This window comes from Python bivittatus, unplaced genomic scaffold, assembly GCF_059951505.1.
Source record: "Python bivittatus isolate LINGU-HERP-01145 unplaced genomic scaffold, Pbiv_v1 ctg000480_np1212, whole genome shotgun sequence".
NCBI classification, from domain to species: domain Eukaryota; kingdom Metazoa; phylum Chordata; class Lepidosauria; order Squamata; family Pythonidae; genus Python; species Python bivittatus.
Window position 1 is genome coordinate 25,734,310 of NW_028277075.1, and position 12,026 is coordinate 25,746,335.

Sequence of the window (12,026 nt, forward strand, 5' to 3'; positions counted from 1 at the left end):
GGCAAAGAATAAAAGTAAACTATTTTGTGTAAGGTTAGAAGCAAATATATGTAAATATTGGGTTTTGAATATTGAGAACTCAACCAGTATCTGTGCAGTCCTAGATGAAACCCAAAACCTGCGATTCCAAGAATCCTGAATAGGAATACTAGAATGATGTCAACTTTTGGAAGGTGAAGCAGTTTATTTTAGTTTGAGTCTCTTTCTGTTCTCTTAATATGAGGCAACGTTTTTATGGTCGTTACTAACATTTTCCTTATCCCTCACCCCATTTTTGATGGCTGAAGGCTATACACCATACTAACCAAATTACATAATTAAGAGGCTAAGATCAGACTTTTTGCCTTGGGCTTTTTTCCCTTCTATTTTGGGGGGAGGGGGATGCATATCAATGTACCTGACTTTTTTTTTTTTTTGCTGAAAATTGGCAGGAAATTGTGCTTCATAATAGATTGCATCTGAATTTCAGTAATACAGTATAGTCTTGAAAAACACTGACCCATAAAAAGAAATCTGAGATTGCAAACCTTTTTTCACAATTAGCAGTACTTTTGGTTGTTCTGAACAAAGGTATTACCTGATTATGAATTCTGGAATGCTTCTTATGAATCAGGATTGATTATTTTATTTCAAAAATAAGTAATGAATTCAATGTTCAATCAACAAAAGAGTAACACAAAAATTAATGATAACTTACTTGGGAAGCAGTTTCTGATCCTTCTGATGATAAATCTGAGTGCAGAAAAGTTTGGGAAATGTCAGGGGATCCTTTATCATCCAGAGTTTTCATTTCATTAGTTTCTAACTCAGAGGTGGAAGTTTCACAAATGTTTTTCACATCTGATGGCTTAAAATTGCTACTGTGTGTCTGCGAAAATCCAATATCAGATTGCTGGATTTTCAAGTCTGAGGTCAATGACAGAAGCAAAGAATTCTCAGTTTCTGGCATGGAATTCTGTAAGCCAAGCACTCTTGGTTCAGGAGAATCACTTATATAATCTGAGCTTGTCAACATCAGGTCTTCTTCAGGACTGAATTGGTGCAAACTCTCTTTGGAGTTTTGGGTAGGAGAGACATTAAGGGGCCCTCTTAAGTTGGGAACTGAAGACATAGGTGGTAGTTGCTGAGTTTTCTTTGGCTCAAGCATTGTGGTTCTTCTATCTGAATGTCGCCTTCTTAGTGAGGGGACTTTGATCAATTTTGGCATTTGCTCATTCTCTTCTATAGTCATTTGTTTCAGAAGCTTCAATTCTTTCTGAAAGGAACAATCATTTGGAATGAGTAAAAGGAGACACAGAAGACTGCTCCTGCTTTCTATTGAAAACCTATTATTAGTATATGAAATTTGCAAGTTTCTTGCCACTTTGTCAAATGAGATTAGTCTTCTGCACACAGAATTATCCATTCCTTGAACAGATATGCATATGAGCATGGAAGGTTTCATCTCTGAATGTAAGTTTGTTACAAATGTCCCACATAGTTTCTATACCACCAGGAAACCACAACTGAGTCTGAATGTTGAATTTTCATGACTGTCCCCCCTCCCATTGTGAAAGAAAAGAACACGCAGTTTGGTAGCAGCTCCACGGATTCACTATTTTGTCTCTATTGTCAATTCTTTGGCTGTAACTTACACCAGTAGTCACTGGCAAATATATGAAGGAACATATACTTCAAAGGAGTAGATCACAAAAAAACAACTTCATAAATAAATACATACTTACATACATACATATCCATCACACTATTCGCTTTCTGTAATGGGCTGACACTTTCAGAGTAAGTGACTTTATGAAAAATGAAGCAAAGAGTGAAAAATAGTGGGTAAAAGAAATTAAAGGTGAGAAATAAGAGAAAAGGAAATCTAATTAAACAACTATCTATCTTAACCCCATTTACTACATGACTCTACACCTTCCAGTCCTTGCAAAACATCCTTGTTTCCACCACAACCAGGTAGTGAATCATATACTGTCTTTTATTTTTAAACTATTCATTTGTCTCTTACTGAAGATCTCATCAATTCTATCCAACCATGACTTTCTCAATCTTCCTCTTCCTCTTGACTCAACCACTCTTCCCTCAGATATTTGCTCTGCAATTTGATCTTCATTCATTCTTTGTATATTAGTAATGCGATTTCATGCTCATCACTCTCTTTTGTATTTAATCTATGCTCACTTATCATCCATTAATTCTTGACTTTACCTCTTGTTTTCCTACACACACCTCTTAAGGAATCCTTTGCCATTGTATTCAACTTACTTTTATGTTTCTCCTGATGCAACTAACTCTCAGTTATGTATAACAAAGTAGGCAGAAACACTCTTAGGCACAACCATTTTTGCTTCTTTTGACAAATATTCATCCTGAACAGATCACATACTGCTGGCCATAGACTGCGAAGTAGAAGTAGTCATGGAGGCTACAGAGAGAAGTCTAACCACATCAGAGTATTCTACTACCTTGCAAAAATAATGCAGTTTTAAAAAACCCCAAAAAATGTAAAATCATTCTCAGAATGATGTAGAAAAACATTCTTCTTTCCCAGAGGAAGAAAACTTTTGGAAAATTGGCAGAGAGGCATTGGTAAATGTAGTGCTCTTGTAGATGACCTTCTGTGGTAGCTATTTCACAGGAGAAGCAAAAATCAGTAAGAATGCTGAAAGTTGGGATTTAAGAAAAGAAAATAATCAAGACAGGAGGAGATTAATCCATCCCTCAACTGCCATTGTCTCAATCTGTTTTTCTGAGCAAGATCACATCTATGGAAACAATAGCTCACTTCACACATCCATCAAAAGTAGCACTTCTGGCTCTGGTCCTGACAGCCATAGTCTGCAAAGAAAAATCTGCAAAGACTGAGAGACATGGACATTTCCTTGTAGATATCCATGCTGGAAGTGAGAAGGTTGGAGGAGGTAATACTCTGCAATTTTCAGAGTGGGACAAAAGGCACTGCTCTATACAGGAAAAGCAGAGTGCACATATGCAAGACACTTGAGAAAAAAACCCTAAAAACTTCCCCCCATCATTTCTGTGCTTTAAATCTATCTGGTTTGGAGGCTGTTCTTTTCTTTTATAAATCATTGGACTATTGTTGGACATAGTAGTCCATAAATAATCATAAGAGGGCCAAGCATAATGTAAAAAACAGGTTGGGTCAAGTGAATTGCCACCTTATTATTAAGCTCAACTATAAAAGTACATGGGTTTGGGAAAGACAATGAAAGGTATTTATATACTGTCTGCAGAACCTTTTGGCTTTTAACACAGTACCTTTGTCTTTCTATTCAGCTGTACAAACTTCTCTTCTTGGGCCTCTAGCATTTTTTCAAAGTCTTGATGTTTCTTCAACAGGTGTTTAACGTCAGTGACAGAATTCTAGGGAAGCATGTCCATAAAGACAATCATTTAATATGGAAAGGCCATGGAAAAAAAAAGACAGAGAAAAGAACAGAGTAGGGGGAGAGAAATGGAAGAAATAGTCCAACTTGGCTGTGAGGAGTGGTATGCTTTCCAGCTAATGAAGTCCAGATGACTTTTTCCATTTCTTCATTAACGAGGTTATATTTTGAATGTGAATGCTGGGAAGGCAACAAGATCTGGGTCTTTATCTTCTCCATATGACAAGAAGATTCAATTTTGAAGGAACAGTTTATGGGGAAGGGTGGGGTGCCAATATTCATTGGCTCAGCAGCAAGCAGTGACTGCAGCAATTTCACTAGAAATTCCCACCCAAACAGCGTTGATATCAGTGGGAGTTTCCCCCCCTCCTGATGGCAACATTGGTGCATACCAAGAAGGTCAGCTTTGCTGTCACTGTGGCTGGGGAGGGAATTCTTTTATATTATGCAATTAAGCCATAAGCCTACGCCACATGGATCTACTTTCAGGAAGACTCACTGGATGAATTTGAGCCAGTCATTCTGCCTCAGCCATACTACCTCACAGAGCTGTCAAGAGCAAAATGAAGGGAGATTCTTGCAAAATCTAACACAGAAACTCCTTCCTCCCGATGGGGCTTTTGCAGAATGGGAAGTGTGGCAGCCAGAGAAACTACTGAATGATGGAAAGACGTGTAACAGAAAATAACAACAGCCATAGCACCCTTCCTCACTGCCACCAGTAAACACAGTTCATAAAGTATCGAGAGAAATTCTAAAGAAATTTCCCAGTATTCTGGGAAAAAGATAAAAAAATAGAAGCAGGTGAATAAAAGGTTCGAGAAATGACACAGTAGTTTTGGGACAGGATTGATTTTAGCTTTTTGCATTATGCTATGCTTGCTTACCCCATAATTTGAATCTGAAAGAAAACTCTCCTTGGCTGTCATCCAGGCTTCAGCAAAGTCCAGCTCCCTTTTCAGTAATTGGATCTCCCAGTTTTCCTCATACAGATCCTTCTTCATATCCCAGAATTCCTTCACTTTCTGCATTAGCTCCAATAATTCAGAGAGTTTCTCTTCGATCTAGAGAAACAAATTCTCATATCACAATTGAAGGATGGGAATAAAAATACAGAAGTTGATCATTTCATTTCTCATTTGTTATGTGAGCTGAATTTGTGACCTCATTCTAGAAAACCTCTTGAGCTATTTTGCTTTGGGGAACTCAATCCTAAATTATGCACAGCAGTGGAATGATTTTTTTTTTCTTAAATAAGATTTATCTCTCAAAAGAAATCCAAAGTGATGTACAATACCAACTAACATCAACAAGCAATAAGCAACAAAGATTAACTAGCCATACCCTTTAAACAATTTTTAAAAATATCTGAGAGAATAACAGCAAATGGATATTGGAACATATGGATATGGGAACAACAGGCTTTAGCTGAACCCTGGCAAGACTGAGTGGGTCTGGGTTTTGGGGCCTTCTGAATCCAGGTTTTTACCATCTTTGGTGCTGGATGGGGTGGCACTGCCCTAGACAGACCCTGTGCGCAACCTGGAGGTCCTTCTAGACTCACAGTTCCTGCTTGAGGAGCAGGTGGCAGGGCATGCCTAGAAGGGCCTTTTCACAATTTTGTGTTTTGCGCTGGTTGTGCCTTTTCCTGGACCATGAGGCTCTACTCACAGTTACTCATGCCCTGGTCACCTCTAGAATGGATTACAGTAACACGCTCTACATGGAGCTGCCCTTCAAGAGTATCCGGAAGCTTCAGTTGGTGCAAAATACAGCTGTGTGGACAGTTATGTGTGCCCCTAGGATGACACACATTACACCTCTGTTCTGCCAGCTGCATTGGCTACCAGTTTGCTTCTGGATGCAATTCAAGGTGCTGTTTTTGACCTTTAAAGCCCTATATGGCATGGGACCAGGTTATCTGAGGGACTGCCACTTCCTGGTTACAGCTACTTGTATCAGGTCAAGCAGGAGGGATATGCTGTGGGTCCCATCTACTAAGGAGTTCCATTTGGCAGGACCCAGATGGCGTGTCTTTTCTGCTGTGGCCCCCTGCCCTCTGGAACATCATTTCTCCTGAGGTGAGATTGGCCCCATCTCTGCTTGCCTTCCAGAAAGCCCTCAAAACATGGTTTTTCCATCAACCCTGGGGGTCCCATGGGGAGCCAGCAAGGTAGTTGTGTGATGTCAAGTGTTGGTTGTTCTCTCACTATCTTGGATTTTTATGTTCCTGTTTTCTGTTCTGTTTTTTAATTTATGTTTGAGACATATTCCTGGTTTTTATTGTTTTTATGTATTGTACGCTGCCCAGAATCAGGTTTTATGAGATGGGTGGCTATACAAATTTGTTAAATAAGTAAATAAATATTCAGGAACTAATAATGTAAAGATTTTTGTAGCAGATAGTACATCTTCAGATTGCAGTGGTATTTATAACTTCCCAGAAGTAATTCTCACCGGCACCTTCAACCCCTTTAACATATCATTTTTATTAAAGAAATTTTTAAAAGAATAAAAACAATACAAATTTTGAAAGAGAAAAGTAAGGAGAGGAAAGTAATAAGTGAAAAAAAGTACAAAGAAAGAAATAGAGAAGAGGAAGAAAAGAAAAGAAAAAGTTATAAAAAAGCAGCTTCCGATCTTCTTAACAGCAGTTACCAGTACATTTATATTTTACCTTCTCTAAGGTTAAAGCTTAACCCTTTGAGTGCTAAACATCAGCCACAATCTTGGTAGGATACCAACCAGGCACCCCTATTTCTGTGCTCTTGCTTAGAGAAATGCTCCTGCATTGCTTGAACTTTAGAGTGTTACCTTAAGAACTCTATTACTTTTGATCTGCTCTTTTTTTTACATATTTCAAGATTCCTTTTTATATCTAAAGAGGTACAAAGCAAATTTCAGCCAGCTTCACACAGTGTACAACTACATCTATCTGATATGCATTATATTTGACCAACACTACCCTATTTATTAAAATATATTTCCTAGGGTGCTTGTGGACAGAGTTAAAACTTCCAGTCAAAAGGTATTATACAGCAATTTTACCTTTCTCACCTGAACACACACACACATATTTGTTCTAAGAAAAAAGATGGACAAAGAGAAGAGTGAACACAAGGTTTGGCTTCAAATTCCACAAATGAGGCAGAATAACTGTGGAATATAAGCCTTGTCTGGAAGTCTGGCAGTTCTAAGATAGAAAGCTGAATATTTTATGGACTTGACTAGTCTGTGCTTGGAGACTGCAATTACTTTTTTTTATCTTGAGAAATGCAAACAGAATGGCTTCCGAAAAAATGCCCAGCAAATTTTTGCCCAGCAAAATTCATACTTAGCAAAAGGATCTTTTAGCAATTTCTACTCCCCTTACAGATCATAATAAGGCAAGCTGAGTATCATTGTAAAGGTCAGCATATGCAGTTATTCAGATATCACGACCAAGGCGAACTTTTCAAATAGATCCTGTTCTCTTCTTCCCACTTTCTTCATAGACTCTGAAGGATCACATGTTGGGTTTAGCTCTGGAGGATCTTGAACTTGACCAGGTTGTTTCATATCAAGTTGCAATTTTATTCTCTCCCTATGCTGTTTGTGCTTTTTTTAGATCACAAGATCAATTTATTTATTCTGAAACCTTATCTAGGTGCCTTATGCCATCCATATTTTGACCCTCCAATCACTCTGAAAAGAAGGTAAGACAAGTGAGTCTTGCAGTTGAAAAGAAAATTAAACTGGAATCTCCTAAGTCATTTATACATTCATACCACAAATACAAGTGCAATAATTAATTGATGTTTATTGAAGTCACTTTAGAAACAAGATTCAGAGTAATTTTTAAAGAAGTGAAACAAGTTAAATTAACTACCTCAGCATTGCCCAACTTGGTATCTTTTAGATGTACTCAGATGTACGGGACTGCAATTTCCAGAATTTCCAGCTAATATTTTTGGATTTCCAGAATTTCCAGCTAATATTTTTGGATTTCCAGAATTTCCAGCTAATATTTTTGGATTTCCAGCTAATATTTTTGGAGTTGCAGTCCCAACATATCTGGACAGTGTCAGGTTAAGGCTTTACTGTTCAGAGTAATTTTCCTTGTGCAAGGACATCTCCAAGAATCACTGCTTGTGTTATAGATGTGTAGAATTAAGATTCAGTGTAGGATGAATTAAACCCTATTAAAATCATAGTTTGTTGAACTGTTACCCACAATTTTCCAGTTTAAACAAATTGGGAATTGTAGCTTGTAGCTGGAAGGAAGGAAGGAAGGAAGGAAGGAAGGAAGGAAGGAAGGAAGGAAGGAAGGAAGGAAGGAGATGCATATGCCCCAAAAGGCCCATTCATTTTTCACTTTATAAAGTACAAGCATTGGCATATCGTTTCTGAAAGTTTAGCATGAGGAAAGCATGAAACTTGGTTTTTGCTGACTTCTGGTAGTGGGGCATACAGCTTGTCAGTTTTCAAGGGCAGTTATGAGGTCCTCAGTTTTAAAACTGTATTTTTATTTTTATTTTTTTTTACAGATTGCGCTATAAGAAAGTTACAGAACCAGTGCCTAAATGCTCTGCAGCCTCTCTGAAAGAATAGGTAGTCCTTCCCCAGACAAGCCCTGTAAGGAAATTAGAGAGAGAATACCAGCTTCAACTAGAAAGCGAGGCAACTGCAAGCATTTTAGTAAAGGTAAGTGGATTTGTAACTGTTTAGGCTTTGCTCAGGAAACAAGCCCAGGGCAAAAGAGTGTGAAAACTGACTTTTTCAAGAAGATAGGTAGTAAGCAACATACATGCTAATGCTTAGTCTGCCCTAGCGCATTCTGAGAAGAGCTTTGGTATCTCACTGACTAGTATCCTATTCCATTAGTTTCATTTGGGTTCAGCAAGGATCTTGATGTCATGCTCCTATTTTTTTCTTGCTGTCAGGTCACGGCTGCTTTCTGAACCTAGTTAGGAAGGTTGGTATGTTTGTATATTAAGTGTCGAAACCAAACATGCAAACTTTCCTGCTTTGATGCAAGAAGAATCTTAGATTTGATCATGCGCCAGTCTTGTCTTAACTCCTTTTCCTAGAGCCCTCCCCTTGTGTGTGTGTGTCATAATAACAATAATTTATGCTATCCTATTTACCAATGCAAACAGAACTGAGTTGCAAGAAGGCAGTTCATAGGTCACTCACTCCAATGGCCTAATGCAGTGAATTCATTCACTGATTCAGTTCATTTTAAACATTTAAAGTTCATTCTCATGTAGTTCTAGGCATCTCACAACAACAGTGCAAATGCAGAAATATAAAATAACAGAAGCAGACAGATTAACCATATTATGGATATATACCCTGAAGCTTCACGATACGCTATCACTGCTATTTCAAGCTAATTGCTTTCTTTAATCAGTAGCTTACTTCCATGCACATAAAGTGTCCTTCCTTCACCAGATTATTTCCAATCTGCTCCAGATCTTCATATTTCAACCACTGCTTGTCTATGTCACGCTTGTATTCCTCGTGGCGTTTAATAAGCAATTCAACCCCCAGAAGATCATTTGCTAACTCCTCTGAGACAATCAGAGACTGCATCTCTCTTGCCCAGGCCCTGCAGAAATCCCCAAAATTAAAAAAAAAGAGGGATTATTGCCTTAGTAGATACATGGGGCACATGGTAAGCAATTAATCCATATATATGTCAAAATGTTAAATATGGTTTGCACTGAAACATTGAATATAGATATGCATACAGTATATCCAAATGTTTTTAAAATTTGCTGTATCAAGGTTTCATCTGCCCCCCCCCCCGCTGGCCTTCAACGTTATAAAAGGAAGCTCCCCTTTCTATCAGGCTAATTCATACATACACCAGCTCTCTGCAGTCATTGAAGTAGATTTGGACTTGTTCAGCCTGCTGCAATTTCAGCTTCCTTTCCGCAGACTTCTTGTCTAGTTTCTCCCAGCACTCATCAACCTCAGAAAGTCTGTTCATCATGTTCTCCCTGGGCAGGGGGTAGAGGTGACCCAGATGCCAGGCCTCTCCTCTAATCCTTTCCAGCTCTTTTGCGATGGCCGCTAGTTCCCTCTGTAATACACAAAGGAAAACAATTTGGAATATTCAAGGCACAGTTATTGCTTCTTTCCCATAGGGCTTCATATCCTTTTATTGGCTGAATGAGATGGATCTGAATCACCTTTTCCTCTTTGCCATTAATACAGTCCCAAGCAATGTGTAGAAGGGGACCGACTGAGCAAGAGAGGGAGTCAGAGAGAGAGAGAACCAATGTGAGATGGCACCTGTGCACCAGGTGGTAGATGGAAAGGGACTTCTGGGTAATGTAGAAGCCCCCATCACAAGTTTGGTCAATACTTGCCTGCTCCCCTACAAATGGTGGATATTTTTCCCGCCAGGAGGAAATCAGCTAATCACTTTACTTAACTTGTCCCATATTAAACTTGTTAAGACAACAGCACTCGCTGATTGTGTTACAGAGGGAGAATAGAGGTCATCTGACAGGACAAAGCACTCAAGGACTTGAAGAAAGTGCATTGATTTGGGGGTGAGGAACAATCCTAACTCTCTCTGATATTTTGATTTAAATATACTGTTACACTCTGCTTTTACTTTGTTTTTATTATGTTGTTTACTGCTGTTAACTTTTGTTCTATTTTACAATGATTTTATAATTTTTTTAAAAAAAATCAATTATCCCGCACAAGAAGCAATATGAAACACAATAAAAATGAATGAATGAATGAATGAATGAATGAATGAATGAATGAATGAATGAAATGTCAAGTGTTCCCTGTGTAGACTGCTATTAAGAGTTTATACTAAGAGAGCAGCCAAGAGAACTGCTTTAAGGCTGTGAACTTGGAACTTCTGCAGACTGAAATGTCAGATCTTTTGGTTATATCTGTAATGTCAATTTTTTCAAGGTGGCTGTTTCCACTAACCTCCACTCCTTCATGTTGGCTAAGGAGAGTCTGAACTCCAGGCAGGTCATAACCATAATCATCTCTGTCCACAACAGCCTCTTTCTCCTGCATCCAACATTTTAGGTCATCCACATCACGATCATATTGATGAACCTGATGAGCTGCCCTGAGATTCTGATGAAGGGAAAAATATATCAGTAAGATTTGTCTCTAACAAACCAGTTTAAAAATGCTCATGAAGTACAACAGACCCAAGTGAGGAATACTGACTCACATTGTTATGGTATTACACTTCATGTAATATACATTATATTTTAAATACCTGATGAGTTTACCTAAAACTTTTCAAATTTGGAGGTTTGGGGAAGGTAAGAAAATCAAAAAGGTGTATAAAGCTTATTAAAAACTCAACACACTTATTTTACTTCATATTACTGTTTAACACAAAAGCTCATAATCACTCTGCCAAACTTGGGTGATCTAATTTTTAAAAACTACAAAAAAGGGCTGCGGTGATATGCAACACATAAGCCATACATTGCTCATTCATGCCCTCTTGAGCCCGTCTAGATACCAGGAAGCTCACCTCTGCTCTTGTCTGGACAGCTTGCTGCAATCTCTCCCATCTGTCATGGATATACTGGGTCTTCTTTTGGATGTGGCTTATCTGACTATGACACCCAGTTCTAAGATGGGATGCTAAATTATTTATCAGGAGGATCTTGGCACGGCCTAGAGATTCTACCTCTTTCATAAAATCTTCAAATTTTTTCTCTAGAACCTGTATAATGGACAAAGAAATAACAGTCTGAGTTATTCAGAATCTTGAATACCTACAAAATCCTCCTATTTCTTGATATTAGTCTTAAGATAATGTCAAAAAGTGGTGAACAGTGTATGAAAAGTCAGCATTGTTCAAAAAGTGTGCACTTTGATTACTAGTATCTTCAAGAACCTTTGCACAATTAAATGGTGAAAATATCTGATGTCTTTGTATTTATTGAGAGTTTGGTGCAAATTTTAAAAAAATCTGGCTTTTTCAGTCTTGTACCTTAGTATTATTAACAACTGATAGTAATAAACATATGTCAACCACTGCTACCTGTAGCCAATCTCTTATGTAACTTAATAACCAAGGAATGTCAGGAATAATAAAATAGTCTAGTTGAAGTATTCCAAGGACGACATCTGTTTTACCTCCACATTCTCCAAATCCTGACCATAGTTATCTGATTCAGCCATATTCTGTTTGCTCAACAGCCAAGCATCCACTAACTGGGTTTCTCTCTCAAACTGATGCAGTTGAGATTGTTCCTGCAAACCTTTTATTTGTCTCTCTGCTCTTTCCTGGAGAGAAAGGTATTGTTCTGAAACAGCCTGGAGTTTGGGCAGGAAAGTTGAACTGTTGAGAGAGAAAGAAAGAGAGTTAACTTTAGAAAATAGGTACATTCATTTATATCCCTATTCCCAGCAATTTTCATATATAGCCATTGTCTAGCTCAAACTAAGTTAAAATTATATTTATTATCTATCTATCTGTCTTTCTACCTATTAGTGTTGGTCTGAAATTTGAAAATACACATATAAGATGTGCATGAGTATCATTTGGTTCCAGACAAATCCATTGTTTTCAAAATTAGAATAGTATATTCAGGGCCTTTATTAATTCCAGATGTAACCCAAGGCATGCTTAAATCT

At 38.0% G+C, this 12,026-nt stretch overlaps 1 protein-coding gene across 5 annotated transcripts in view; it reads right to left on the reverse strand.

The window, feature by feature from the left end:
- Positions 1-12,026, reverse strand: part of SPTBN5 (spectrin beta, non-erythrocytic 5) — a 129,559-nt gene that overhangs the window by 16,914 nt on the left and 100,619 nt on the right. For 4 of the 5 annotated variants that reach the window (XR_015797002.1, XM_088145500.1, XM_088145499.1 and 1 more), the window contains exons 56-63: positions 11,526-11,730; positions 10,915-11,109; positions 10,347-10,502; positions 9,257-9,474; positions 8,808-8,997; positions 4,295-4,471; positions 3,280-3,384; positions 698-1,255 (exon numbers count right to left, since the gene is read on the reverse strand). Coding sequence is in view for 4 of the 5 variants with exons in the window: in XM_088145500.1 (XP_088001626.1) it covers positions 698-1,255; positions 3,280-3,384; positions 4,295-4,471; positions 8,808-8,997; positions 9,257-9,474; positions 10,347-10,502; positions 10,915-11,109; positions 11,526-11,730 (1,804 nt within the window). In the remaining variant the exon portion in view is untranslated. Of the gene's footprint in view, positions 1-697; positions 1,256-3,279; positions 3,385-4,294; positions 4,472-8,807; positions 8,998-9,256; positions 9,475-10,346; positions 10,503-10,914; positions 11,110-11,525; positions 11,731-12,026 lie in introns of those variants that run through there. The other variant, XM_088145502.1, reaches the window with a different exon arrangement.